A 26,663-nucleotide genomic window follows, 5' to 3' on the forward strand; every position below is an offset into this window, starting at 1 on the left:
CAACCGTTGACCCCACTGAGGGCAGGATCCCAGAGCAAAAGAAATATTGGGGGATACTCAAATGGGCTGCTCCAGTAGTGATACACTTTGGGAGATTGCTGCCTGCAAGAATTCACCGCCAAAAACAGAAAAACAGATCCATTTTATTACAAAGACTTTTTTTCCCTGCAAAAATGAAAATAAAAAGCTTTTCTTTTAAAAAACACTATATATATATTCCCATCCCACCCACCCCCAGAACACACATATACAATGATCTTTTCTTTCACCAATACAAGTATCAAAGAGTAAGAACAACTGGAGGGCATTTGCATCCAAGCAATTAAAAAAAAGGCTTAAAAAAATAAAACCCCACCTTTCCCCCCCCTCCACCCCTGAAAGAGGGACATGGCAAAATTAGCAGCATTGCTGGGGTCAACCCCAGACAGTGACATTCTGTTCTATCTCCCACTTCCTTGCTTCCCCAGAAACCTCGCCCGCCTGCAAGCCTCAGGAACAGGGAGCAGGCTTGGGCTGGTTCCTTTGTTTTGGGAAGGTGCCCATCTGTAGAACCATCCTGCAACAGGGTGGATGTCCTAAGCCCCCCCCCCCCCCGTGGCTCGTGTTCATTCATAAGCAAAAGCCCCAAGACAAGTTTAAAAAGGGGGATTGGGGATCAAATGGCATCGCTAATGGAGACATCTATGGCTCCAAAGGGAGAAGCCCTGATTCTTTCCTACTACAAGCAGGATGAGACCAAGGCCTCCCCTGCAACTCCAGAGCTGATACCCCTAGAGCAGTGTTTCTCAACCTTGGCGACTTTTAAGTCCTGTGGACTTCAACTCCGAATTCTGGGAGTTGAAGTCATCAGGACTTAAAAGTCACCAAGGTTGAGAAACACTGCCCTAGAGGGACTAAGTGTGGAAATAAACCAGTGGGGTTGGGGAAATAAACCATGGTTTACATTCATGGTTCCTCAAAAGGGATCAACCTTTCCTAGGCTTATAGACGGGTAGGGTAAAATGGCTTGGAATTCTGGGCTCCACCCCCCCACCCCCACATCCCATCCCAAATAACTCTTCCAGAGTTTTATGGCTGTATCCATACCTCATTAAACCAGCAAAAGAAAAGGAGAATGGATGACTAGCTTTCCCCTGAAAAATTACCTTCTCCGAGAAGAGAATCATCCTTTAAAAACACAAGCAAGGACAAAGCAAAGGGAAGTTCGGGGGCTGCTTTCCAAAAGGAAGCACGCAAATTTCCCCAATGCAAAAGCAAGGGGGACATGAGAAGCAGGAATCTCGTAAACGGCACCCCCTGGGATAAGCAGGTTCCAGACTGTCCTGGCATCTCACCTAGGGAAGGGCAGCCGAGTCCCCCCAAAGATTTACAGAAATAATCAACACAAACATATAAAATACAAATCTTGTGGCAAGGGAACCAGAGTGCCGAATCAGGGAACCAGGGAGCTGTGGTGTTCCCCAGCTGTCCAATGTTTCTTAAGTGGACTTCACCTCTTCCTTTATGCTGTTGGAGAAATAAAGGGCCCAAGATATTAGCTTGGGAAGCATGAGGGTTAGGGTTCTCGTTTCTAAACAGACTGAGCAGACATTCCTCCAGGAATGGGTCCTTGTCTTTTGCAAAACCCAAACCAGCCCCAGAGAAGTTGCCTCCCCAAATTTCCAGCTTCCCTTTTGCATGAAGAGTGACAGCATGACCATAGGGAAGCCCTTTCATGCAGGTGTGAAAAAGGCTTCCTTTAGAGGAGGAGGAGCCAGGTTTGGGAGCTACAGAAAGAGATTTCCAGAGGTGACACACTGCCTCCCGCATTCCAGGGTCTCTCACCTTTTGGCTTCTGTGGGTTCTTCTTTTCTCTTCTCTTCCTCGTTTACTTCTGTAGGAAGGAACATATAACCCTGTTCCTCTGTTATAGGACACACACACACACACACACACACACACCTTTTAACATGCTGTGGGTGTCCTTTGAAAACATTTCCCTTGTCATCCAAGAAGCTTCCTTAGTTCTGAACTGAAGAACTAAAAAAGAAGAACTGAGGCAGCTTTTTGGATGAGAAAAGAATTCTTTTAAAGGGGGGGTGAACCCAAGAGGGTCCAGTTGACTTTTGGGGAAAGTACCAGTCATATTTGAAAGAGGGGGGGGGGAGAAGGCACAGGGAGACCACCCGTCTCCAGCTCAGCTGGAGTTTTCACAGCTGTGTAGTTCAATTTGCCTGAAATGGTATATGGTTTCTTGTCTGAGCAGGGGGTTGGACTAGAAAACCTCCAAGGTCCCTTCCAACTCTGATTCTATTCTATTCTATTCCATTCCGTTTGTTTTTGTTCCTGTTCGTTTCTATACCATTCCTAGGTATGGTCAATTTGGATTTGCACCACACCCAAATTGACCACCCTCCCTAATTATTTTCTAAGGCTATTATGGAAACTGAGGGCAGAAGGATAACAATTTGGCTAATAGATCCTGTATTTTTTTCTTTGTGAAAGTGAACAATTTTAGTTGTGGAATTCATGCGGGCACCAGGAGGTAACAAAAGGTAACTGGAAAGCCAGTGATGACTGAAAAGATTACATTAGAACTCTAACCTAACAAGTAAATACGGCCTGCTGCCTCAAATGGTAATATAAATTGGAGGGGGAAAAAACATAATGAGGTTTGTACTTCAAGCTTTCTCATAAATGTATTATTTTGGCAAAAATAATGGCCAGCCTCCATTACGGTCATAAAATCAAAATTACTTGTACTCCTAGTAGGATACAAGCCAAAAGTCCAAATACAGAGGTGATAACTTGTCACTGCTTAAAAACAAACAATCTGCACCTACTCAGATAGTACAACTACACAGTTTTAGTCCGGGAGGCCAAAACACGTGTTGAAGCTCAGCATGACATTTCTGCAAGGGCAAAGTGGAACTAGTTCTCACTGGATGGGAGATTAGAGGTCTTGCTGGAAAAGTAAGCTCTACCATTATTATTTGGGGGGGGGGTTTATCCCCATAATAAGCATATTCTACCAATCAGGCAGGATGAAAAGTGCTACCCCACAAATAAATAGCTGCTACCTTTCTTCTCCTCCTCCTCCTCCTTCTCCTCTTCTTCTGTTTTTGGCCGTTTGGCCTTCTTGAAATTGGCAACGTTTTTGCGACCCCCTTCCCCTTCATCCTCCGAGTCCGAGAATTCCTCCTCACAGGCGATTCTCTTGTCTGAAGAGCGGACTGTTGGGGGGGGGGGGGGAGAAGCAGAAAAGGACGTTAGCAGCTTTACGTTTCATACAAGAGGAGGAAGGCTAGAATTATTCTATTTTTTTCTTCAAGAAGTAAGTCTCATCCTTAGACGTCCATCCATTAGTGCGCTGACAAAACCTGAGTGTTCTACAAGGAAAAATGGGAGTCAAACACAAGGACTCTAAGATTAAAAACCCTAATTACCATATTTTTTGAACTATAAGATGCACCTTTTTTTCTTCAAAAAAGAGGCTGAAAATCTGGATGCGTCTTATACACTGAATACAGCATTTTTTTGCCTCCAACACCCCACTCCTTCACCAAAATGGCCATGCATACCCTTATGGACGCTTTCGGAGAGCTCCTGGGGGGCTGGGGAGGGCAGAAATGAGCAAAATATGTGCCTTTTTTGCCCCCCCATCCCCCAGCAGTACTCTATAAGCTCCCCCAAGGCTATTCATGCCTCTTTTTTTTTTGAAAAAAAAACAAAACGGGCCCATTTTCGGAAAAAAACGGGCCGTTTTGAGGAGGTTTGCAGAGTGAAAAAACTTTTTCCCCCCTTTTGGAAAGCTCTTTAACTGATGAGAATTACATTGATCAAGTGCTGTGCCAGCAGGAACAAAGTCTTGGGTGCTGCAGATTGTCAGCAATTCCCTTCTCCAGCACATGGATAAATACACCTGAAAACATTTACCTACCTACCTACTCTCTCTCTCCCTATCTACTGTATTTCTCTCCCTCTCCCTCCCTCCCTATCTACTGTATTTCTCTCTCACTCTATTTCTCTCTCTCTCTCTCTCTATCCCTCTACCTACCAACCTACCTACTCTCTCTCACCCTACCTATCTACTCTATTTCTCTATCTTTCTATTTCTCTCTCTCTCCCCCCACCTACTTACTGTATTTTTCTCTCTCTCTATTTCTGTCTATTTCTCTCTCTATCCCTTTATCTACCTACCTTTCCCTCCCTACCTACTTACTCTTTCTCTCCCTCTCTATCCTTCTACCTACCTTTTTTTTAAAAAAAAATTGCCTCTTCAAAACCTTGGTGCGTCTTATACTCCGGTGAGACTTAGAAAAATACGGCAAACCCTAAACTAAGAGTCAGTTTAGTGTACTAAATGAAGGCTTAAAAACCAGAAGATTCCTACAGTTCCCATGGGCATGAAAGCTGGCTGGGTGACTCTGGGCCAGTCCCTCTCTTTCAGCCCAACCCACCTTACAGTGCTGTTGTGGTAAGGAAAATAGGAGGAGGAAGAAGTGTTAGGTATGTTCATAGCAGCTGGATAAAAATAAAAAAGCAGGATAACAGCACCAGTAATAATACTGACCATCCATAGAGACTGTGTATTTTAAAAGGCATAACATTTTAAAATGCCAATTGCAAAAATAAAAATGACTGTTATTATTTTTATTGGTTACAGTTTTCCCAAGGTGCAATGCTATTCAAAATAACTCAGTAATCACAAAAATTCCATCCAGGATAAATAATCCCCTAACAACAAATCCAGGGACGCGGTGTCTCAGTGGCTAAGATCCTGAGCTTATTGATTAGAAAACTTGGCAGTTTGGCAGTTCAAATCCCTAGTGCCGCGTAATGGAGTGAGCTCCCGTTACTTGTTCCAGCGTCTGCCAACCTAGCAGTTTGAAAGCACATAAAAATGTGAGTAGAAAAATAGGGACCACCTTTGGTGGGAAGGTAACAGCGTTCTGTGCGCCTTTGGCATTTAGTCATGCCGTCCACATGACCACAGAGACATCTTTGGACAGTGCTGGCTCTTCGCCTTTGAAACGTAGATGAGCACCGCCCCCTAGAGTCGGGAACGACTAGCACATATGTGCGAGGGGAACCTTTACCTTTACCTAATAACAAATCCAACAAAGCAACTATTCACAGGTAAAATAAATGCAAACACAACCCCCATACCAATTTAAAGCAAAATTCCTACAGGATCTCGAGTACAGATGCCACTAAAATTAGACTAAAACAGGTACCAGCCTGGAAATTGCCACCATTAACAAGAACAGGGTGGGATAAACAACTCCAGAGTAACTTCTCAGTCAAATAAAAAGGTCTTTAAACCCCTTTGAAAAGCCATTAAGGCAACACAAAGGCAGAGGGAAAGAGGAAGCTGCTTCTAGGGCCAGATCAGCAGATAAAACTGCTAAGGGAACATAGGGAGCAAACAGGATAGTGGTGGGAGAAATGGGGCAGAATTGAAGACTGTAATCAGAGGGCTAAAACTCCACCCCTGCAATTGATTCTGGGCTCTGGATCAAGTATGGATCCAATGAAGAGCCTGGCAGTGTCAGGAAAGTGCACAAGAAGTGTGGAAGGTCCCAAATGGCACCGCTCTGGAGGAATCAGGACTGCAAGCCAGTAGACGATTACCATAACTGAAGCATGAAACAAGAGAGACATAAATCAATAAAGCTGCAGTCTGCTCCGCCAGAAACAGCCCGTCCTATTAGTATTCATCAAATAAAACTTAGCCACCCTTGTGAGAAATGGAGACAGAATTAGTTGGTCATCAATCGAACCTAAAGGTGGACAAAACTGGGTCAATTAAGGAACTTTGGAAACAAATACTGGACAAGCACTATAGACGACTAGAAAAAACAATCGGCCAAAACTAAAATCTTCATTTTATCCAAATTCATTTGAAGCATGGGACATGAACATTGAAGGGTATTCGGGATGAAGCACTAGAAGACACTGTGTTGTGGTGGGCCCTCTCCAGTCATCAAAGATGACCAATCACCAGCAAAATGATGATACTGAGCCCTGATAATGAAACAGGGCACCAGGAATAATCAAGGACAAAGAAAACAAGATTGACTTTCTATTGTAAATCTCTGCTACAAGAGGAAATTCCCAGAAATGCCACAATAGATATCTGTGTAGCAATGGGATACTATAGAAGATTGAAACCAGTCCAGTACAGAGTGAATGATCCTCAGGGATTGTGAGCTAGACAGCAGTATCTGGTGACCACGCATATTAAATGTGGCCATCCAGTCCAAAAAAATCAGCCCTAAAGTCAGATTAAAGACTTGGCCACCAGGATATTGTTCAGACCTCTACAGCATGTTGTCCCAATTGAACTGCTTAAACTGAAATTGAAGAGGATCAAGCAGGCTGTGGAAGATAAATGAAGACCCAATGGTACAAGAGGATCTGAGGAGAGTTCCTTCAGCATGCTTGGAAGTCTGGAATGCTGACAACGGAGAAAGGAAAGGAAAAGGAAACGGAAAAGGCAACTGAACCGTGACAACTTTAGGATGTATGGACTTGCTGGGTGGGGAATTCTGGGAGTTGAAGTCCACACCTCTTAAAGTTGCCACTCTTGAGAAATCCTGGCCTAGAAGGTAGTAAAAAAAAACAGTCCAATTTTCAAATCTTTTTCCCCAAGATCGAAATACCACATTTTTCGGACTATAAGACACACTGGAGTATAAGACGCACAAAGATTTTGAAGAGGTAAATTAAAAAAAACATTTTTGCACTCTGCAGGACTCCCAAACCCTCTGCACGCCTCATTTTTTGTGAAAAACAGGAGATGCAGAGAGTTTGAGGCCTGCAAAGTGCTCCTGGGGGCTGGGAGCAAAAATGAGCAAAAACCAGCCCATTTTTCACAAAAATGGGCCCGTTTTTTTCAAAAAACAGGGCATACATAGGCTTTGGGAGGCCTGCAAAGTGCTCCTGGGGGCTGGGGGGGGGCAAAAACAGGCAAATAACGGTCCATTTTGTGCTCCTTTTTGCCCTCCCCAGCCCCCAGGAGCACTTTGCAGGCCTCCCAAAGCCTATGCACACCCATTTCTGTGAAAAGGGTGGAGTTTCAGAAGGCCAAAAATGCTGTATTCAGTGTATTGGTATTGGTATTTATTCGATTTGTAAGCCGCTCTATTCCCCAAAGGGACTCAGGGCGGCTGAACAAAAACCAGGGGAAGGGGAAAACAAATACAGAAAGTAAGACAAACAGGACAGTGATACAACAATTTAAAAAACACAGCAAGCACAGCAAATTCGAGTGGGGGGGGGGGACTCAACCCCAGGCTTGCTGGGACAGCCAGGCCTTAATGGCTGTCCGGAAGGCCTGAAGGGTGGCGAGGGTCCGAATCTCCACGGGGAGCTCGTTCCAAAGGGCCGGAGCAGCCACAGAGAAGGTCCTCCTCCGGGTGGTCAACAGCCGGCATTGGCTGGCAGATGGAATTCGGAGGAGGCCTAATCTGTGGGATCTAATGGGTCTATGGGAGGTAATTGGCAGGAGGCGGTCTCTCAAGTACCCAGGTCCAATACCATGTAGGGCTTTATAAGTAATAACTAGCACCTTGAAGCGTATCTGGAGACCAATAGGCAACCAGTGCAGCTCGCAGAGGATAGATGTAACGTGGGTGTACCGTGGCGCATCCACAATCGCCCGCGCGGCTGCATTCTGGACCAGCTGAAGTCTCCAAACACTCTTCAAGGGCTGCCCCATGTAGAGCGCATTGCAGTAGTCCAGTCTTGAGGTCACAAGGGCATGAGTGACTGTTGTAAGATCCTCCAGGTTCAGGTAGGGACGCAATTGGTGCATCAGGCGAACCTGGGCAAATGCCCCCCTGGTCACAGCTGACAAATGGTGATCTAAGGTCAGCTGTGGGTCCAGGAGGACTCCCAAATTGCGAACCCTGTCTGAGGGGCGTATAATTTCACCCCCCAGCCTGAGAGATGGAATACATTAACAATTTGTGGGAGGAAAAAACACAAGCCACTCGGTCTTGTCAGGATTGAGAGCCAGCTTGTTAACCCCCATCCAGACCCTCACATCCTCCAGGCACTGACACATCACATCAACTGCTTCACTGAGCTGGCACGGGGCGGACAGATACAATTGAGTATCGTCCACATACTGGTGGTATTTTATCCCGTGCCGTCGGATGATCTCTCCCAGCGGCTTCATGTAAATGTTAAACAGGAGGGGGGACAGGACCGACCCCTGCGGCACCCCATAGTTAAGGGGCCTAGGGGTCGACCTCTGTCCTCCAACCAACACCGACTGCGACCTGCCCGAGAGGTAGGAGAACCACCGAAAAACGGTGCCTCCCACCCCCACCTCTCGCAACTGCAGCAGAAGGATATCATGGTCGATGGTATCGAAGGCCGCTGAGAGGTCCAGGAGCACCAGAAAGGAGGCCTGGCCCCCGTCTCTGGCTCTCCAGAGATCATTGATCAATGCGACCAAAGCAGTTTCCGTGCTGTAGCCAGGCCTGAAACCAGATTGGAAGGCGTCTAGATAATCGGCTTCTTCCAAGGACCGCCGGAGCTGAGAGGCTACCACTTTCTCAACAACCTTCCCAACAAAGGGGAGGTTGGAGACTGGATGGTAATTATTTAAAACGGCTGGATCCAAGGACGGTCTCTTCAGTAAGGGTCTCACCACCGCCTCCTTTAAAGGGGGGGGAAAGGACCCTTCCCGGAGAGGCGCAGTCACTATCGCCTGGATCCAGCCCCGTGTCACCTCACTGCTGTTCGCGACCAGCCAGGAGGGACACGGGTCCAGTACACATGTGGAGGCACTCACTGCTCCGATGGCCTTGTCCACTTCCTAAGGAGTAACAGACTGGAAATCAATCCAACGATGTCGGTCAAGACCCTCCCCCGGTACCTCGGCTGGCTCTGCGCAATTGGAGTCCAGGTTTGCCCGAAGCCGAGCCACTTTATCCGCGAGAAATTGGACGAACTCCTCAGCCTTACCTTGTAAAGGAGTGCCCGAATCCCTCCCTTTAAGGAGGGAACGGGCTATCCTAAACAAAGCGGCTGGGCGTGACTCAGCGGAAGCTATCAGAGCGGCAATGTAAGTTCTTTTTGACCTCCGAATTGCCCGGAGGTAGGCTCTGATGCAGGATTTTAATAGTGCTCGGTCTGACTCGGACTTACTGGATCTCCAGCGGCGCTCTAGGCGTCTCTTTTGGTGCTTCATCTCCCGGAGTTCCTCAGTAAACTAAAGAGCCCTCCTGGATCCACTGCCTCGGATCGGCCGTAAAGGCGCAATCCGGTTAAGGGCCCCTGCCGCCGCCGAGTTCCAAGCAGCGACCAGAGTCCCAACCAAATCGCGGGCGAGAGTATCAGGTATAACGCCAAGCGCCGTCTGAAAGCCCATAGGGTCCATAAGGCGCCTGGGGTGGAACCACCTAATCGGTTCCTCCTCCCTACAGTGGGGGATCGGCCTCCGAAAGTCAAGCTTCAGTAGGCAGTGGTCCGACCACGACAGGGGCAAGATCTCAATACCCCTCAGACCAAGATCGCAACTCTACTGCTCCAAGAGGAATACGAGGTCAAGTGTGTGACCCAAGTGAGTCGGATCCCGAATTATTGGGTCAAGCCCATGGCTGTCATGGAAGCCATGAACTCCTGCGCCCCATCAGAGTGCTCGCCAAGCGAAGGCAAGTTGAAATCCCCCAGGACCATAAGCCTGGGGAACTCAGCTGCCAGCTCGGCTACTGACTCGAGGAGCTAGGGGAGAGCTGCTGCAACGCTGTTGGGAGGCAGCTACGTTAGCAGCAAGCCCACTTGACCCCCAGGGTCCAACCTCACCAGCAAGGACTCACACCCGACAAGCTCCGGAGCAGGGATCCTACGAGGAACTAAAGACTCTCGGATAACCACGGCCACTCCCCCACCCCTTCTCTGGGGTCGCGGCTGGTGAAGCACCTGAAAACCCTCTGGGCACATCTCGGTGAGGGGGACTCCTCCCTCCAGGCCCAGTCAGGTTTCAGTAATACATGCCAGGTCTGCCCCCTCGTCTAAAATTAAGTCCCGGACGAGGGGAGCCTTGTGAACCACAGACCTGGCATTTAGCAACAGCAGCCTGAGACCAGGGCCCTGACTACTCGCGCCATCTGGCCTTGGAGTGGGACTAATAGGGCCGGAAGGAGGGATCTCTGTAACATAGCGAACCCTCCTTCCCCGGTAATGGCTTGCCCTAAAGTCCCCGCCATATCTGCCCCTCCCAGTTAAGACCGTAATGCTCCAGCCCACTCCCGTGTCCATAGGCCCCCCACCCTCCCCCAGGGCTATCGACACCCCTGGCAAGCCCTTCGAACCATACATTCTAAGGCTGGGGGTTAAAACCGGGCCCCCCTAACACTTCTGCAAAGCACTCAGTGTAGGAGGTACCCGGTTGTAGTCCCAGCCTTCTCAAACATATTCACTCATCCAAACAAACACTCCCCCACGACAATTTAAAAAACACAAATACAGCTATATGATAAAAGTGGGTACATACATACATCACAGTCACACCTCAAGCACTCACCATACGTTAAAATGCACGGAGCACTGCGATAGTGAGCTATCAAACAATGATGTAAAAGTGGAGAGAGAACTGCTCTGCTCCTCTCTCTTCTCTATGTCCCGGAGAGACGTCCACGGCTACCAGACCAAAATTCGATAGTGTACAGGGTAGCCGTACATGGGAAAGGGTAAGGCATGAAAGTCTGATGTTCACAAGTAGCAACCGGTCAGTCTCACCCCTCTTAGAGTCCAAAAGAAGGTCAGCGCACCGCATGCACAAAAGTTTCTTTCCTGATATTAAGTCTGGGGGGCCAAAGTCTGAAACTGGCCTGAGCCGCTCTAGGCGGTGGGGGAGAGAGCGCTGATCTTTCCGAAACCAAGTCCTCGCCCTTGCAGCCGCCATCCTCTATCGCTCCTAATCCCAACCCACCCCCAACCCTACTCCTAAACCTAATCACTAATCTAAACTAATCTAACACTAACCTACACCCTAACCCCACCCAATCTTAGCCCAACACCAGCCTAATCTACTACTAATCCTACATTAACCCGGCTATAGCCCAGCCCTAACTCCATCTCAAGCCCTGACCCTAGCCCTAATCCCTGCCATTCAGTCCCTCCCGCACCCCCGGGTGCAACCAGCCGTTGCCCTCGTAACTATTTCTAAACTATATCTAACTATCTAACTATACCTATGCCTATAACTAACTATATCAATCTCTTATCTAAACCTATCTAACTAACCAGAGCAATGGCAGGCGGCAGACGGGCGGGGGGGGGGGGGGAGAGCAGATGTTACAGGCAGGAACATCGGACACAGGCCAGGTAGAGAAGAGTCAAAGCGGCTAGGGAGATGGTAAAGGCTTCCTGATGGCTGGGGAGGGAGACAAGGAGTAATGTCTGGAGGTGGCTATGATGACACGGAGGCCAGAAGTTGGAAAAAAATGGGAGGCATCCAGGCCTCTCGCTTCCTCGGCTGGAACACGGAATTCAGAGCGTCGTTCTTCCTCTTCATCTGAGCAACCACACCAGTCAGACGAACGGCCAGATCTTTTCCCCAGAGGACCGCAGGACAGCAGGCACGAGGCAAGCAGAATAGAACAGGGGAGGGGGAGGAGGCGTCTGGGGCAGCTACGGCGGCGGCAGGCACAGCCAGCCGTCCGATCCGCCGCTCCACAATCTCAAAGTTTGCGATGCCCCCACCTTCTTCACAGCTGAAATTGAGTCCCCAGGCTCACCGCGCCGTTCGGATCAGTCAGTCAGTTAAGCAGGCAAGGGGGGAGGGACGCCGAAAGATTTGCAGTCGCTGCAGTTCAGCAGCGTGGCGCCGCCATCTTCCCCCTCACACCGCAATCGCCGTTCCAGGCCGCCGCAGTTCCCCTGTTCGGGAGACAGCCACGGATAGCTACCGGATGACAGTCGAGCCTTACGTGATTCTTGGGACCAAGCTCCACCGGGAAGGTTTGTTAGAAATGTAAAAGGGCTCCGGAGGCTCTCAAGATCTTCTATATTTGGCACTGGCTTCTATAGAGCGAGAAGCCAGGCAGCCATCCGAGTCCCGCACATGCGCCAGTGTATAAGACACACCCAGATTTTCACATTTTCTAGGGGGGGGAGGTGCGTCTTATACTCCGAAAAATACGGTACATTCAAATACAGATGGAGCAGAGGAAGATGATGGAAGGAAAAGAGTAAGCCATATTCAGGACTTATTTGAGAGGCATCTTTCTAAAAGCCCTCAGCTGAAAGAAAGGGCCCCTCTGGGCTTGATACTCACTGGAAATCCGTTTGTCAGGATCTTCCTCCTCTTCCTCACCACTCTCTTCCGGCACAGCATCCTCCGGAATTGGCTGCATCTGCACCCCGGGAGCATGGGGGAGCATCCTCAGGTTCTCAAAGAGACGCTGCCTGCAACCGAGGAATCAGAAGTCAAGCAGAAGCCCCTCAGCAGAAATCTATCCCCCACCCCAAAAATAAATGCACGGACTTACTTTATCTTTTCCAGGTATTCATTGGTGTTTTGGTTGGTCATGTTGGAAGGGCTGATGTGGAGTTTGAAATCCGGGCCAAAGTATTCAAAGTAATCATTGTAAGGAAGCTCTGTGGAAGCATTCAAAGCATGGAGGTTAGGGTGTTAAACCTGCATCAAGGCAATTCAAAGGAACACACAGGAAAGCCACGGCCTCCAAATGGTGCTGAAGAAAGTTCAAAATTCAAATAATCACGGGGTCATCAAAGCTTTTTGGGGGACTGGGACACCTTCCCAGCCCAATCAAAGCAGAAGGCAGATGCTGCCAGAAAACTGGAGATTACACAAAATGCACTTTGTAAAATTAACAAATGAACCTAAAACAATGTCCACTGACAATTACTACGCCTTTATCAAGTAGCATCAGAGTCCCCATGGCATCAAGACTCAGGCACAAGGAACCAAAAAAACGACAGAATGAATTGCTCAGAACGGTTTCTTTGTTGCTGTTCACCCATAGATAGGAATCTTGCCAGAGCAAAACACACAACTCTGCAGAATTATCAGATAAATCCTGCTGTTTTAGGGAGGATCCTTCCAGGGTCTCTTTCTGCATACCAAGGATTCAAGGCTGATTTGTCTCTGAGCTCCTTGTGAAAGACCCCTCTCCTCCTGCAACTCAGCACTGCCAGATTCCACCACAAATATTGAGGCAGGGAAAGCCTTAAACTCACCTTCTAAGTGTAACTCTGATCTTTACCAGAGACTCACCCCAAGTCCCAGCGCTGGCTGGTTTTCTGATGCTTGACTCTGTAATTCTCAAGCAGCTCAGCAGCTGCTGCCCTGATGGGATTCCCTGAGGACTTGTCTATGCCCCCCTCCCCAGGTGAGCTAAACAAGGGTCCTCCTTACCATTCGGGATCTCGGTGTTCAACGCCACAGCCGTCTCGTACGTCCAACACCGTGCCACATTACGGATTGTGTAGCCACCGCCTCCCAGCATCAGCATGGGCAAATTAAAGCTTTTGATGAACTCCACACACTTGGCATGACCTGGGGGAAGGAAGAGCATCAGCCTGCTGGAAGTGAGTTCCAATTTGAGCAACCAATCAGCAAAATGATGATGGAGCAAAACAACCCAAGTGAGCCACGAAACCACGATAAGAGGCATTTCAGAGCACTTTGTCTTAAAGAGGACCCTTAATTCTCACTATGCCATAAGACACAAATATCCAACCTTCAAAGATGCTCCTGTACTCCCGCAAAACATTGAGAGGCCCCTCACAGGACACACGGTTTTGATTTTGACCAGCAAAGCATCCTGAGGACACCCTGAATAAGTCACTACTTGCCCCCTTCCAAGAAACCTCTCTTACCTTTAATGGTCAGATTAAAACAACCCAACCTGTCCCCTGATAAGGAATCTGAGCCACACTGCAGGGCAACGGCACTCGGCTGGAAGGTCTCCATCACTTTAGACATCACCTAGCCAGTAAAAGAAAATACCTGAGCATGGTAATAATGACCAGAACCTGAATGGTCACCATTAGGACCTCCTTCCTTTCAGCACAACCTCTGGCAGAGATGGAAAAGCCAGCCCAATAGCTTCAACAAAGCCCATTCCCCCATGGAAGTCATCCAGAGCTCCAATCTCACGTTATGCTTCCATGCAGACCAGGGACAAGCCTCCCATCTCCTCCCACCAACAGGACCTGAAGGAGACCACGGGCTTGTCGGTGCTGAACGGGCACTCTGAAACTTGCTCCTTCAACCCGGAAAGCTCGGGGTTCTCCCACCCCGTCCCTGCTCCTCTAGCTTGGAGAGGAGATCAGAGAGCATCTGGTTGCCATGGCTAGAAGTTACAACTTCCTCCACAATCTGCAAGCCTGAAAAGCTTAGCGAGGCAACTGCAGCATCTGCAAAACGAACTAGAAGCATTCAAGGACTAAGACATTTACCGGCTTGAAAATGGCTTCATAAGACTCATCATCGATCCCATCCCGGAGAGGATAGTTGACAGCATAATATTTTCCTTTACCCGCACCAATATCCTTAGGGAGAAGAAAAGATGTCATCTGAAATACCAGCTGGGGCCGCCTTCAGAGGATGCCCAAGACAGAGACTGCTGGTACTCTTAATGCTCACAAGAGGCCCTGCAGCCCAACAATGGCACACCCTCATCACGTCACCCAGAACACTCGAAAGGGGTTGTCCACAAGCTTTCTGGGCTCCCTTAGTCTATGGAGATTCTCAGTCTTCCAGGGTCATGGTTGTCCCAAAAGTGCTTTTTCAAAAGGCATCTGGACTTTTTCGGGGGGTGGGGGGGTGTTGAAGACATTTTGCTTCTCATCCAAGATTAACTTCAGCTCTGAAGAAGCTTTTTGGATGAGAAGCAAAATGTCTTCAAAGAAAAAGCAGAAAGTCCAGTTGCCTTTTGGGACTTTAGAGCCAAGGCTTTCCCAATGACACCTCCCCAAAACAGCAGAGTCATTGTCCTGCCCAGGAGAGCTCAGCCCAGAAGAGGACTGTGGGGGGTGAGCTGGTGCTGAATCAATAACCTGAAATAAGCCAGATTCAACACGTATGCCAACCGGCTCATCCGATCCCAGAAGATGAGTGAGGAAGCAACATTTGCCCTTCCTTACTCATCTCTTCTTCCCCAACGGCTAAGATTTTGCCAAATGCTGCCCAAATGTTCCCCATCTAGTCATTTTCTGTTGCTGTAAGAGCAGGGGGCGGGTTTCAAATTTTTTTACTACCCATTCGGTGGGCGTGGCTAGATTTTGTGTGTGTGTGACTCAGTGGGCGTGGCCAACTTGACATCACTCATGCACACTCAGTTACATAACCCCCATCACCAAGCCACAGCCACCGAACCAGTGGTGAAAAGTTTTGACTGGGGGGAGTGGGAGGGGCCTCTAGCCTCGCCAGAGCTAAGGTAGCGCCTACAAACTACCCAGTAAGAAAAAAAGTTTTTGTCCTCCCTGGCCCCCAGGAACACTCTGAAGGCTTCAGCAGGGCTGGGGGAAGGCAAAAACTGCCCCGTTTTTGTGAAAAATGGGCAGAAAACGGCCCGTTTTTCACATAAACTAGAGCATTTTTCTCTTCCCCCAGCCCAGCTGAAGCCTGCAGAGTGCTTCTGGAGCTGGGATAAAGCAAAAACTCATCTGCTTTTGTGAAAATGGCCCATCTCTGGGAGTGGCATACACACACCATTAAAAAAAGGGGGGAAATGCATTTTTTCAATGAAGATTGTTCTGTGCATGTGCAGAACAGAAAATAAAGATGGCAGCACCAGGATAGAACCGGTGCGGTCATGTGTCTGGCCGAGTTACTACCTACTCGACCGAACCGGTAGGAACCCACCTCTGTGTAAGAGCAAGCTATTTTCTGGAGGGAGGAGGAGAGATCTTGAAAGAGATGAGTATTCTACGATTAACATTATGCTTGCAGGGTTCCCTCTGTTTCTTAAGGCAAAATAATGTATTTCTCAGGTAATTTAGTTTTTCATGGAAAGGAGAGTCTGTTTGATGTAATGGTTAAGGCAATATTTCTTCAACCTTAGCAACTTTAAGGTGCATAGACTTTAACTCCCAGAATTCCCCAGCCAAGGCTGACATGTGTGAGCTTTAACACAACATACTGGTTGAGGAATTCTGGGAGTTGAAATCCATGCATCTTAAAATTGTCAAGTTTGAGAAACACTGGGTTAAGGTGTCCGACTATCCCTAAGGGAGACCCGGATCAGAGCACACCTTTATTAATAAATACACAGGAAGAGGAATGGAACAGTGTTTTAAGAAAATTTCATATTTGAATTGTTTCAAGCTCCAAACGGCATCTCAACTCTCCCAGAAATGTCTGATCTGTTTCAAACTCAACAGGGCCGTATTTCCGTTCAGGGGTTTATTGTTTTATTGTAATCTTCCCCGAGTCACTTGGCTGGGAAGGGCAGCCATAAACAAATTTTAAACTAAAAACATTTTGCATGCTCCTGGAGGCACGAACAGGCCTTTTCTAGGCCAAAGGCCATGCCCTGCCTCTCCTTAGTAGGCAAAAGGCTTGACTCTGAGAAGGAAGTCAGAGAGACAAGTTCTTTAATCAAACTCTTGCCTTTTTCAAGTCAAAGTCGACTCCTAAGGATTAATGGAGATGCTCATGTAATTTTTGGAAAATTTCTGGGAAGTCTTTCAATCTAGAGCACAGATCTGGGATTCCAGGTTCTAATTGACCTAGCTTTTGAGCTGAAACAACATCAGCCGGATGTTATCATCTGTCAATACAGATAACAACCTACAGTCAATAAAACTAATGAGATTACTCTCTTTCTTCCATTCACTAACATTGTGACATAATTTCTGTTGCATTAAAACTTTTCAATTTGGGAACAGATGTGTTAGTAGTACCTCTGACCCAGAGAACATGAATCATCTTGTTTTAGAAGGAGAGAAGGTCAGGCAAAGCTCTGTTGCTAACAGGGCCTGGAAAGTGTTCGAGCCAACCAAAAAGAAGAAAGAGGGACTGGATGCCCAGGAAGATGCATCTCAAGTTCCCATTCTCACCCGCAGATCCCCGGTTCCTGGGAAATATTCCCCATACTTATGGAAGGAGGCTGTCATGACACGGTCTGTGGTGTAGAAGGCTTCCTCCACACCATCCCCATGGTGGATGTCGATGTCAACATACAGGACTCTCTGGTGGTACCTAAAGTTGCAAAGGGATGTCACGCTGGCACCTCAAAAACAAATTCCAGCCATGAGGAATCTAGACATCCCCCCCCTCTGCCCACCCCCGCAAAAGTAAACTCAAAATTATCAAGTTTTAAAATTCAGTCCCCAAAGCCACACTAGGCTTTGTTGAGAAGAAAGGAAGCTTGTGTGATCGACAGCCTGGTGAGGTTTCAAACAGTCATCCCGAGATAATACTGAGGAGCAGAAAAGGTGGAAACAGCTGCCAGAGATGTAAGGGCACCCTTAACTGCTGAAAATTACCGTATTTTTCAGATTATAAGACATACCTTTTTCCTCCCTTATTCCTTTCCTCTGTTGTTAGGTGAAGTCTTAAACACTGAATGTAGCCCCGCCCACCCACCAGCCCCCACCCTTTGGCCTCTGCCTCCCAGCAATTTACCTCCTTGCAGCAAACGGAAAAATGGGGCTTGCGGGGGCAGCTACAGGCTATGGCCAGGATGGCGAACCTATGGCACACATGCCACAGATGGGACGTGGAGCCATTTGTCAGGGCACGCGAGGCGCTGCCCTGTCGGCTGGCCAGAGCATATGCGCACACTGGCCAGCTGAGTTCACCCTTTTTAAAGCCATTTTTCACCCTCCCCAGGCTCCAGAGGCTTTATAGGACACTGGGGAGGGCAAAAAGAGCCTTCCCCCCCCTCAAGGCCCTCCGGAGGCTTCAGGAGCTTCCCTGAAGCCTCCAGAGCGCAAAAAAACCCAGCCCTAAGCGCAAACCGGAAGTTCGGGAATGGACTTCCGGTTTGCTCATAGGGTCTTTTTTTGCCCTCCAGAGGCTTCATGGAAGCCTCCTGAAGGTCCCTGAAGCCTTCGGAGAGCTCAAAACGACCCTCCGAGCAAACCAGAAGTCACTTCCGCTTTGCTGGGAGGGTCATTTTGACTACTCTGGAGGGGGCTTTTTTCACCCTCCCTAGGCTCCTATAAAGCTTCTGGAGCCTGGGGAGGGCGAAAAAAGGATGCAAAAAATGGGGGGGGGTTTTTGTTACGTCTGTATTTCACGCATGCGCACTGGGGGAGTCGCACATTGCATTATGGGTGCGGCACGCCCGCACACAACCCCCCTGCGCTCCCCCCCCCTTATGGCACGCGAGCCAAAAAAGGTTCGCCATTGCTGGGCTATGGCAATCCCTGCAGCCTGAGACAGCTGATCATCGGGAGGCCAGTGCTTAAACTGAAAGTGAAACAGGCTGTTTGCTGCAAGGAGGTAAGTCAATAACTATAAATGCCTATAGAAAGTTCGAATAACTAGACTTATTTTTTAAAGACTTCTTTATTATTGTTCCAGACAACTTAACAAAATGAAGATTTTTAAAATAAATGTTTGGTCTGAAGTGCTATTGTATTTTCTTTTAAATAGCAGAGAATAACGTATACTTCCAGAAAGGCACATCAATTTTAACAGCATCTGTACAAGTATAGTCTGAAATGTAACACCACAAACAGTGTATATCGTCTGTACTGTTTGCTGTTTGCTGTAAAGAGGAAAATTGCTGGGAGACAGAGACAGATTTATTTTCCATTGTTTTCCTCCCCAAAAGCTAGAGGAGTCTTATACTTCAGAGTGTCTTATACTCCGAAAAATACGGTGCACAGCCAGGGTGCTGAATATTTGAATCCTATATGGGGAGATTTCTCCTCTTCCTTCATTTCCAGAAATAATTACTGTCATCAATCCACCTCTTAGGGAAGCTGAGGAGCTGCCAAGGATTTCGGTTCCACATTCTGCACCCAGGCTGTTTTGGGGGGGGGGGGGTCAGGGTGGACCCTTTTAAAAGGATGCATTCCTGAAACACAATTGGGAGTCTCCCTTTTGGTCATCAAAATGACTGCAAAAATGCATCACAAAGCTTCTCTCTGTATCCATCAAGACTCCGTTTCATGCTGGGCTCAGATTCTGCAGAACTTCAGAGATTCCCCTAAATGCCCATGGACCAAATAATGCTTCTTGGACTCGCCTTTCGATGTATGACAAGTCCAAGATTTAAATATCTGTGCCTCCCCGGCTATCTCATACATAAATTCCCTTCATGATGGTGTCAAACATCTCAGAGATTTCCCTATCTGAGTAGCTTATCCTGCACAGGATGAATGTGATATTTTTGACAAGGTGAGGATTTCATTTAGATCCACAGTATAAAAGCTGTTTCTCAACCTTGGCCATTTTATGGACTTTCCAACTCCCAAAATTTCCCAGCCAGCATGCTTGGCTGGAGAATTCTGGGAATTGAAATCCACACATCCTAAAGTGGCTCCAAAAGATGATGAGAGAGGGAAGTAGAAGGGAAGGGAGAAGTAGGAGAGAAATGAGGAGTGGAAAGAGAGAGGAGGAGGAGAGGAAGGGGAAGTAGAGAAGAGAGGGATAGTAGAGGGAAGAAAGGAGGTAGGGAGGAAGAAAGGGAAAGGAGATAAGACGGCTGTAAAATAGGGTATAATATGGTGCACTGAAAGCAGAAGAGCAAATGACAGCAGTTCTGGGTTGAGGGAATGATATAATAATGGAGAATACTAAACAAATCTCTGTTCAGATGTAATGGTATACTTGTGGTTATATGTATGAAATTAAAATAAAATAAAATAAATTTTCAAAAAGAAAAAAAAAAGATAACGATCTCATTTAGGTCCAGCATATAAAAGTGGCAGTTTCACATACTTCAGCAGTTCTAGGATAGCCAGGACAATGTCATTGACGTAACAGAAGCCAGACGCCTCTGACTTCTTGGCATGATGCAAGCCTCCAGCCCAGTTCACCGCGATGTCTGTTTGCTGCTTGTTTAGTTTCACGGCGCTTGCTGGGGAAGAGAATAGTATTTGTACAGATCTGGATAAATATTTAGGGATCCCCGAATCCAGAGCAAATTCCCTTGGTTGCCAGCTTCTCTGCCTTCCCTGATTTTGATCGCTTTAGATTATTTTAATTAAAAAATAATCTGGAAAATAATAGCAAACTAGAGCATAAAATATAATGGTGTCCTCTGGTATCATTGTAATTTGTCAAAACACCCCTGAGCCACATACTTACTTGTTCTCTCAGCAGACTTAGAAATTAAAAATGCCTGATGGCAGCTATCACACTAGTCTCTAAAAGTAGGTCCCCCTGTTGGGAAAAAGTCAATTTGGATCACTTAGAGCCATGCTGGCGAACCTATGGCACGCGTGCCAGAGGGAACACGCAGAGCCCACTCTGCTGGCATGCGTGCCACCGCCCCAGGTCAGATCTCCGTGGTGATTTTTTTTGTGAGCTTCTGTTTCCCTGCTAATGATGAAACAGAAGCTCACAGAAGAAAAAGATCTTACCTCTTGCTGCGCTGTAGGTGTTGGGATGCCCCGCCTCCCACCAACCTGCTGGTCTTGGGTCTCTGCTGCGCATGTGAGCATGTCTGGCGCACGGCTTTCAGTTTGGGCATGTACATGTGCAGTTTGGGCACTTAATGTCTAAATGGTTCGCCATCACTGACTTAGAGCAATAAAGACCAGACTGGCTGGCTAAAGAAGGGAGGAGCAATCGGCGTTTTGCCCCATGGGTCTCCTTGGTATCCCTTTTGTGAGAGGACCCACAGCTGTTCTCAAGTTGCACACTTGCTCACCTGCCCAAAGGAATTGCCCACTTTTGGTATCGAACCAGATGTTAAATGATTCTCAAAACAGGGAGAACTGGAAAGATTGGTCTCTTTTTTGACATTTTGCTGTTGCCCAGTCGCTAAGTTGTGTGACCCCATGGATGACGACAAACCAGCCCCACCCCACTGTCCTGGAATCTGCCCAAACTCAGGACTACTGTGTCAATGACCCTGTCTAACCATCCCACCCTCTGCCATCTGCTTTTTTTTACAACTACCCATGTCTTATATAATGTCTCACGTTTCATAAACATGAATGCCATTGTTGGCCTGAGGTGGGGAAGGTTGCGTGGGATATGCCCCCCATATCCCCTGATCTTGCCTTGATGCATAACTATGCCTGACCAAGAGTGTTCCTTGTGTCTGCTTAAAACAGGGGTCCCCAAACTTGGCAACTTTAGGACCTGTGGACTTCAACTCCCAGAATTCTCCAGCTGGTTGGAGAATTCTGGGAATTGAAGTCCACAAGTCTTATACTTGCCAAGTTTGGGTACCCCTGCTCTAAATGCTACCGATAGAGAAGAATATTTGTGGTGTCCTTAGTGCTCTCTTGATGGTTTTCTTACAGACGTTTCATTACCAAACTAGATAACATCATCAGTGCACTCTGAAGGGGTCTGGCTGTGATGGCTGCTTTGCCATCTCTGCTCTCTCACTTGGTTTGAAATTCTGAGATGACTATTCATGGAAGCATGAGAGAAAACATTCATCCATGAACTTATCATGTGGAATGTACAAAACATTTTGATCCGAGTTTTTCTGAATCCACAACACTTTCTTTCTGTGTGGAAACAGTTGTGAGCATCTTGAAAGTGATCTGAGCATGGAACAGAATGTCTCAAGCTCAAAACAGCTGCTTTAGCAAAATGCTTAATAGGAGAATTACAAAAAAATCAGGTTTCTGATAGCCTCTTTTCCAACTAACAAATTTTCTTAAAAGGCATAAGCTTCTGTGAGCTCGAGAGGACAAGAGGCGGTCTCTGACTTACAATCAATTGTTCAAAGTTATAATGACACCCCACCATCCTCATGATCACATGGTCAAAATTTGGGGGTTTGGCAACAGGCCTGTATTTATGATGGTTTGGCATCCCGAATCATGTGATCATCATTTTCAATCTTTCCAGCCAGCTTCCCACAAGCAAAGCAAATGGGGAAAGATGGATCCACTTAATAATCCTGTGATTCATTGAACTGCAGAGATTTGCTTAACTATAGCAAAAAAGGTAATAAAATTGGACGTGACTCACTTAATGACCACCTTGCTCAGCAACAGAGATTCTGGGCCCACTCGTGGGTCTAAGTTTGAGGAGTACCTGTATCAATATCCTGACATTTTTCAAAAATGTCTGAAATAGTTTGCATTCAAAGGGAGGTTTTAAATTCAGAGCAACTTTGCACATCATTGCCTGGCCTAAAAGGAACAGGAATCAGCTGTCAGAACACGCAATCTGCAATTACACAATGAAAGTGAGGTCCTCAGCAGAACAAGCAGCGCAGTAAGTACTGTTCATCCTTTGAGGTTTTTATTTTTAAAACTGTGATTGCTACTTACCAACAGACCCTCCTGTAGATAGTTGGCAGAATTCAAACAGTCCATCAAACACAGGGCAGTCTTCTCCAACATTGACTTGAAAAAGAAAGCAACAGGAGAAACCCTTGTTTAATCACAACACATCAATGATTTCAGCCAAAAAGAGAAATGGAAATATCAGAATTTGAAAACAAAAAAACCCAGAACAATAGACATTTGTCTGGGAATATGTTTGGAAAAGGGACGCGGTGGCTCAGTGGCTAAGATGCTGAGCTTGTCGATCAGAAAGGACGGCCTTTCAGCGTTTTGAATCTCTAGCACCGCATAACAGAGTGAGCTCCTGTTACTTGTCTCAGCTTCTGCCAACCTAGCAGTTTGAAAGCACATAAAAATGCAAGTAGAAAAATAGGAACCAACTTAGGTGGGAAGGTAACAGCATTCCATGCGCTTTTGGCATTTAGTCATGCCGACCACAAGACCACGGAGACGTTTTTGGACAGCGCTGGCTCTTCAGCTTTGAAACGGAGATGAGCTCCGCCCACTAGAGTCAGCAACGACAAGCACATATGTGCAAGGGAAACCTTTACCTTATGTTTGGAAAACTGATTAAGGAAGACAGGGAAGGAGAGATTTAACTGTATATCACCCACAGTTACTCTGTGAATGAGACGGACAGTCTCTAAATTTGATAACTGAACATAGATATATAATTTGTGAACCATGTGTGATAAAGCTGCCCTTTCACTGGAGTTGAAAACATGAATAGGAGGCAAAAACTGAGCAACTGCATTGACATATCTTGCTTAGAGGGGGGGAAAATCCAACACAAGCTGCTCATTAATGAAAGTGATATGTCAGATTTGTTCAAGCTGTCCGTTGGCATTTAACAATGCTAGGGGGTGGCGCCACCTGCCGGAGCTTTAACAAACAGAGCTTTAAGAGCTTGGCACAACTCCACACTGGAGCTTCAAGGTGGTTAGTACTTGGGCAGGACACCACAGGGAAGTAGGCTACCCCAAAGTGCTGGCCTTTGGGGAATTCTGGGAGTTGAAGTCCACATAGGTTAAAGTTGCTGTGGATAAGACATACCGCCTCGGGCAGAAGGATGAACATTTTTACTGCACATTTCTCAAGCTTTAACTCAACTGAAGCAATACAAGGTTGCAAGAAGGAACTATATTCCTTCTTAAGCCTAAACCTATTTTTTGCACGACTGACCAAACTTTCTACAGCACACAAACAGTGGATATTAACAAGTTACACTCTGAAGCAGAGGTCTTCAAATTTGGCAAATCTGGCTGGAGAATACTAGGAGTTGAAGCCCACATGTCTTAAAGTTGTCAAGTTTGGGCACCCCTCCTCTGAAAGAATGGCAAATGACAAAGTGGCGGCAGCTCCCAGCAACACCAAAGGCTTGTTGGGGCTAGTCTGGGAGTGCAAAGCCAGTTTGCCATCCCACCTGAAAGCAACCACACATTCTATGTCAGGCCAGGCTTTTCCCAACTGGGATCAGAAGCCTCGTTTAAGGGATGAGGATAAGATACTGCAAATGGATTTTACAGGGGCGATATCATCCATCCTTGCTGTTATAAGCCTGATCAGTACATTAACCCTCCACCCTCCCCAGTAAAAGCCCACCGAGGGGGCCATTTTTTAGCCAAGCATGCCTGAGGATTTCCAAGCAAATATGACACCCTCCACTTTCACTCACATCGTTGCATCTGCTTGCTGTATTCGGACATGTTATCTGGGCGAATGGACCGCAGAAATTTGATGTAATCGTCACTGTGATATTTGGTCATCTCCTCGGCACTCGCTTTGTAAGGTCGCTGAAATGACAAGAGAAGGGAGGAGGAGAGCTTGGTAAGGCCGTCACTTCTGAATATTGTTCAAGCATAGCTCTGACTTTATGGAGGTTCTTGAAAAGGGGCATTTGAGCAGCCACAAAAGCCTCAAATAAAGAGATGACCTGTACCCCTTCCAGGTACACCGGCAAGTGGTGTAGGGCTTCCTGCCTAGGCAGGGGGTTGGACTAGAAGACCTTCAAGGTCCCTTCCAACTCTGTTATTCCATTCTATTCTATTCTATTCTATTCTCTATTCTAGTTTTCTATTCTATTCTAATTTTCTATTCTATTCTAATTTTCTATTCTATTCTATTTTCTATTCTATATTCTATTTTCTATTTTCTATTCTATATTCTATTTTCTTTTCTTTTCTAATCTATTCCAGTCAGGATTCAGCCCTAGATGGGAGCAAAGTCCACAGGTCCTTCTTGATCGCGACCTCCAGCTGGGGTGATTCGGGGGGACGGGACGGGGGACGACAGTGCTCCCTTGTAGTAGCTCTCCTTCTTCTTTCTGAGCCACAGGCCCCAGTCAGTAACAATGGGTGAAGAATTTAATGTTCAGTTTTTTAAAAAAAACTTACATAAATTTCCATTTTTCTGTAAAGACCATAGTTGAGAAGAAGATTGTGAGTCATCCTGATCCTGTGAGGCTTCATGGGGTGACCTTGACCATAGTAATAGTTTCCAATATCCCCTAAGAGGCAAAGAAAAGAGGGGGGAGGGGAGTACAATGTTATCATTACAATGTGAACCTAATGAAATGTTAGAAAGGTATTTAAGAATGGACATCAGCATAACAAGGAGGGGGAGAGGGAGGGATACAGGAGTTTTGAGTTTAAAGATCTGTTCCAATAGAAGAGGATACTTCAGGGTTGAACTGTGGAACTCTTGATGCTCTCTGAGCTTGGTTGTTTTCTGGCAGACATTTCATAACTTAACTTCAGGGATTTTCCCTGAAAATGTGACATGTCCTGAAAATAAAGCCATGCCAGATTTTTGAAGTGGGCAAAAATATGTGCTCAGCCCTGAAAAGAACATCGCCCCCTCTCTCACACACACACAAACAAACAGGTCCTCCACCCCTCCGAAGGCAGCTACATCCGAGAACTCCCCCCCCGCCCCTCCCTGCGGCACCGACTGTAGACCTTGAGTGCCTGTTCCTGCTACTGTACCATGGCAGCAGCCACCCGCTCTCATCCCTGTGCCGCGTCCGCATAAGCCACGCTACCGAGCGCCTGCCCCAGCGGCCCCAATGTAAGCATTGCCGCACCAGGGTTTCCTCAGCAGGGCGGGCGGTGGCAGCAGAGGCCTCTATGCTCCGTGCTTCCAATGCGGACGGCGACTGCATGTTGGAGCAGTTGCAGCTGGGCACAGGTCTCTCAGCGGGGATGGCTGAGGCGCTGCAGATGTTGCAGCCGCCGTCACCACCTGTGGAGGCCCCGACCAGTCAACCTCAACCATGGACGGGGAGTGCTTGCCATGGTTGGGCCGGCTGAGCTGCGTCTGTTGGGGATGCCCTCAGTGCAGCTGCCCAGTGTCTCACTGCTGGGCACCTGGGAAGAATAAGCGGGGCTTGCGTGAGGAAGGGAGGTTGGCAAGGGTCCTGTGAGGCGCCACTCCCCAGGAAGAGTCTGGCCTGGTCACCGTCCCATCCGGTGACTCCCGAGGCTTCCCGGGCTCGCCAGCGGGCACTTCGGTCGGTCAGTGCTTGGCTGGGGAGACCATGGGGCAATCGGAGCGGAGCAGGGGCGGAATGGGAGGCCTCTGGCAACCATCACCATAGAGCGGCCATTGCCCTGGCTGGTGGTTTGGAAGCCACAGAGGAGTTTGGGGAGAGAAAGAAAAACTTATGTTGCTTTCCTTACGCGCAGCCAAAAGCAGCAGCAGCAGCAGCAGCAGCAGAAGCACCACACAGGCACTCGCCCGGCTTGATATCTTCAGGCTGCTCACATTCCACACACACACACCCTGTGGGGGGGGAGGGGCTTGATGGCAGCAGATGGAAGGAGCCTCTCTCTGCCAGACTCCAGGCTGTGAGTGTGCAGGCCTCTTGGGGCTTCCTGCACCCCCAAAATAAGACAACCCACCCCCCACCCCCGATAATAAGGCCAAGGCCATAAATAAGACACGGTCGGTAACCTCATCAAAACAAGAACTGTTCTGTGTACAAGTACAGCTTCAGTCCTCAGTTTAATAGGTTTCTGACTGAGGAAGGACTATTTCCTTAAGCAGAGTTTTTCAACCTTGTCAACTTTATGAAGTTCGGACTTCACTGCCAGAATAACTCAGCCAAGGCTGGGTTAACATTGATTCTGAATGTAGGTAATCAGCAGGGCAGCTTCTTAAAGCTTCTGAATTCTGCTCTGCAAGTGGGATGAAAATGGGGTGTTAGCAAGCTCTCCAAACAGCCCTTCAAAAGCAAAACTGCAGAGCAGAGGAATTCTATAGGC

General features: G+C 47.5%; 1 protein-coding gene across 1 annotated transcript in view; it reads right to left on the minus strand.

Moving 5' to 3' along the window:
* Positions 1-830: 830 nt before the first annotated feature.
* Positions 831-26,663, minus strand: part of HDAC1 (histone deacetylase 1) — a 32,549-nt gene continuing 6,716 nt past the window's right edge. Inside the window, exons 2-14 of the mRNA XM_087728126.1 lie at positions 24,795-24,907; positions 24,077-24,194; positions 22,387-22,461; positions 19,865-20,003; positions 17,029-17,170; positions 14,425-14,517; positions 13,843-13,951; positions 13,379-13,519; positions 12,489-12,597; positions 12,275-12,405; positions 3,060-3,212; positions 1,825-1,873; positions 831-1,506 (exon numbers count right to left, since the gene is read on the minus strand). Of these exons, the coding sequence (XP_087584252.1) occupies positions 1,479-1,506; positions 1,825-1,873; positions 3,060-3,212; positions 12,275-12,405; positions 12,489-12,597; positions 13,379-13,519; positions 13,843-13,951; positions 14,425-14,517; positions 17,029-17,170; positions 19,865-20,003; positions 22,387-22,461; positions 24,077-24,194; positions 24,795-24,907 (1,400 nt within the window). The 3' untranslated portion in view covers positions 831-1,478. The remainder of the gene's footprint in view (positions 1,507-1,824; positions 1,874-3,059; positions 3,213-12,274; positions 12,406-12,488; positions 12,598-13,378; positions 13,520-13,842; positions 13,952-14,424; positions 14,518-17,028; positions 17,171-19,864; positions 20,004-22,386; positions 22,462-24,076; positions 24,195-24,794; positions 24,908-26,663) is intronic.

The sequence above is a fragment of the Thamnophis sirtalis genome, unplaced genomic scaffold (assembly GCF_051295495.1).
Source record: "Thamnophis sirtalis isolate CommonGarterSnake01/CBP01778 unplaced genomic scaffold, rThaSir2_p1.2 scaffold_13, whole genome shotgun sequence".
Taxonomy (NCBI): domain Eukaryota; kingdom Metazoa; phylum Chordata; class Lepidosauria; order Squamata; family Natricidae; genus Thamnophis; species Thamnophis sirtalis.